This window comes from Perkinsus marinus, assembly GCF_000006405.1.
Source record: "Perkinsus marinus ATCC 50983 genomic scaffold scf_1104296959620, whole genome shotgun sequence".
Taxonomy (NCBI): domain Eukaryota; phylum Perkinsozoa; order Perkinsida; family Perkinsidae; genus Perkinsus; species Perkinsus marinus.
The window spans coordinates 1-1,998 of record NW_003206355.1 but is presented as its reverse complement, the minus strand read 5'-3'; the positions used below and the strand labels follow the sequence as shown (position 1 = coordinate 1,998).

The following is a 1,998-nucleotide window of genomic DNA, read 5'->3' as shown; positions in this document are numbered from 1 at the left end:
TAATGGAAGGCTAAGCTAGGCCAAATTAATCGAGTTTATCATTCTCAGTGATCGTCATTTCCTGGTGGAATCCGTTCCGTATGAATACTCTGTAAACGATGCCAAGAATGCTATCAGGACCGATGGCCCGGTGGGACCGATCTACTTCTGTGATCCCAGCGTTAACTTTGATCAGGTTTCGGCTTCTTTCATTGTTTACGAAGATTTCCTAGCCTACAGGTCCGGTGTATACAAGCATACTTCTGGAAAAGAACTCGGTGGACATGCTGTGAAGATAATTGGTTGGGGTGAAGAGACTGGACAAGCTTACTGGCTTGTCGTGAACTCCTGGAATGAAGACTGGGGTGACAACGGCCTTTTCAAGATAGCCCTCGGAAACTGTGAAATAGATGATGACCTGCTTGGTGGTACACCTAAGGTCTGAGTGGATCTCCTCCATTGTGGATGTGCACTGGATGGAACCCATCTTATTCGAAACAGGACGATTTTCTTCCGTCCATATTCATTTTTCTTCTCGACAGCATGAAGTCTTATATTCGTCTCGTATTTGATGGATGTGAATGAACTGGCTTTTGAAACTCTTCAACAGAAGTCATCTGAAGACTCTTGAAGAAATGATAAGTCGCATATTCAGTCCTTCCCGACTCTCCCGACCTATGCTTATTGAGTTACTAGTATCGTACGGTATGCGGTTGAGTCCGTGGCGAACTTCTCCATGCTTCGCTTTGTGCCCCCTCTTTGTTGGGCTACCATGGAAAACAGCACACGAGAAAGAGCAGAAAAAAGTGCGATGTGCTGTAATAGTAGTTTGGCGTACAGAACAGCAGAAGTGCGGTTTTCTACAACTAAAAGTCGCAGGTAACCATTACAGCACAAAAATAAATCGCACTGTCAAAAGAGCGGCTGCGCTCTTATTCACAAAAAATGTGTTATTATGAAATCGCAGATGCTGTTTTGTATAAAGTTTGCATGCGGTTATGTATTTCGAGTGCTCTTTTGTCCGTTGCCCTTTTCATACATAACAGCAATCGCGATAAGTAACGTGGCGTTTTGATCGTTTGACGGCGTAGCGAAGTCGTCACTCATATTGTTTTACATTACTCGCCGTGCGTCGACGTTTGCTTGTCTTCCAATGGGAATTTTTTTCATGATCAGTTTCGTTACTTGGTTCCTATGCCTAAACCAATCTGCTGTCATATTTGCAATCGCGGGAGGGACTTTGGGGCGATGGCCGATTGTGACTCGTGTGGTATGAGAATCCATATTGCAGGGTGTGCCGATGAGGCTGTGGATTTTACTTCATCACAGCGTTATGTATGCCATCGTTGCGAGCGTCAACGGAAAAGATTGCGAGGGAATAGTTCAGTTATTGAGCACTTGATTCCCGCGTTTCGAAAACTTGCAATCAAGTGTATATAGCATGTGACAGAGTCAGCGCGCCTCATGAATGTGAGTATATATTGCTAAGTAACTTTGGCTGTTACTTGTTATTCGTTTGATAAAATGCGCCTCAAATTGGATTGTTAGGGAAAAATTTTTAGGATCTCATATCACCTTCCAAGCCGAAACCTTCTCGGGGTGCCATCGAGCAGTTGTGGAATAATGCAGGGCAACAACAAACGTCGGTGGGGATGGTGAAGTAGTGACTAGATCAATTCATCTCCTTGCATTCTGAAATTCATCAGTCACGTTAAGCGGATTCTCGGCATAGATGAGGGAGAGGTGGTGGAAGTTGGGGACTTCGCCGGTTATGATTTGATGAGATTCATGAACTCGCGGGTCTCGGGGGCTAGGACTAAAGTGCGATTTGCTGCGATGAGTTCGGGCGGTTGAGTAATTGTGAGGTTTCCTCAGGTGGTCAGGAACGATGTTAATGCGCTGTTGAAGCGAAACCTGGGCTTGAGCACAGGTGACTTGCAAGCTGGAGGGCGTCTGGCCTCCCGGAGACGCGAGCCTCTTATGTGGTTAACGTTGGAACCACACTTTCAAATTGACTCG

The 1,998-nt window shown here is 45.5% G+C and overlaps 1 protein-coding gene across 1 annotated transcript; it reads left to right on the top strand.

Moving 5' to 3' along the window:
* Positions 1-48: 48 nt before the first annotated feature.
* Pmar_PMAR018880 (cathepsin b, putative) lies at positions 49-424 on the top strand (the record flags this gene model as incomplete). The annotated part of the gene is made up of 2 exons (XM_002773062.1): positions 49-130; positions 176-424. Coding segments are annotated over 2 exons (331 nt in total), but the record flags the coding sequence as incomplete, so codon positions are not given.
* Positions 425-1,998: the final 1,574 nt, after the last annotated feature.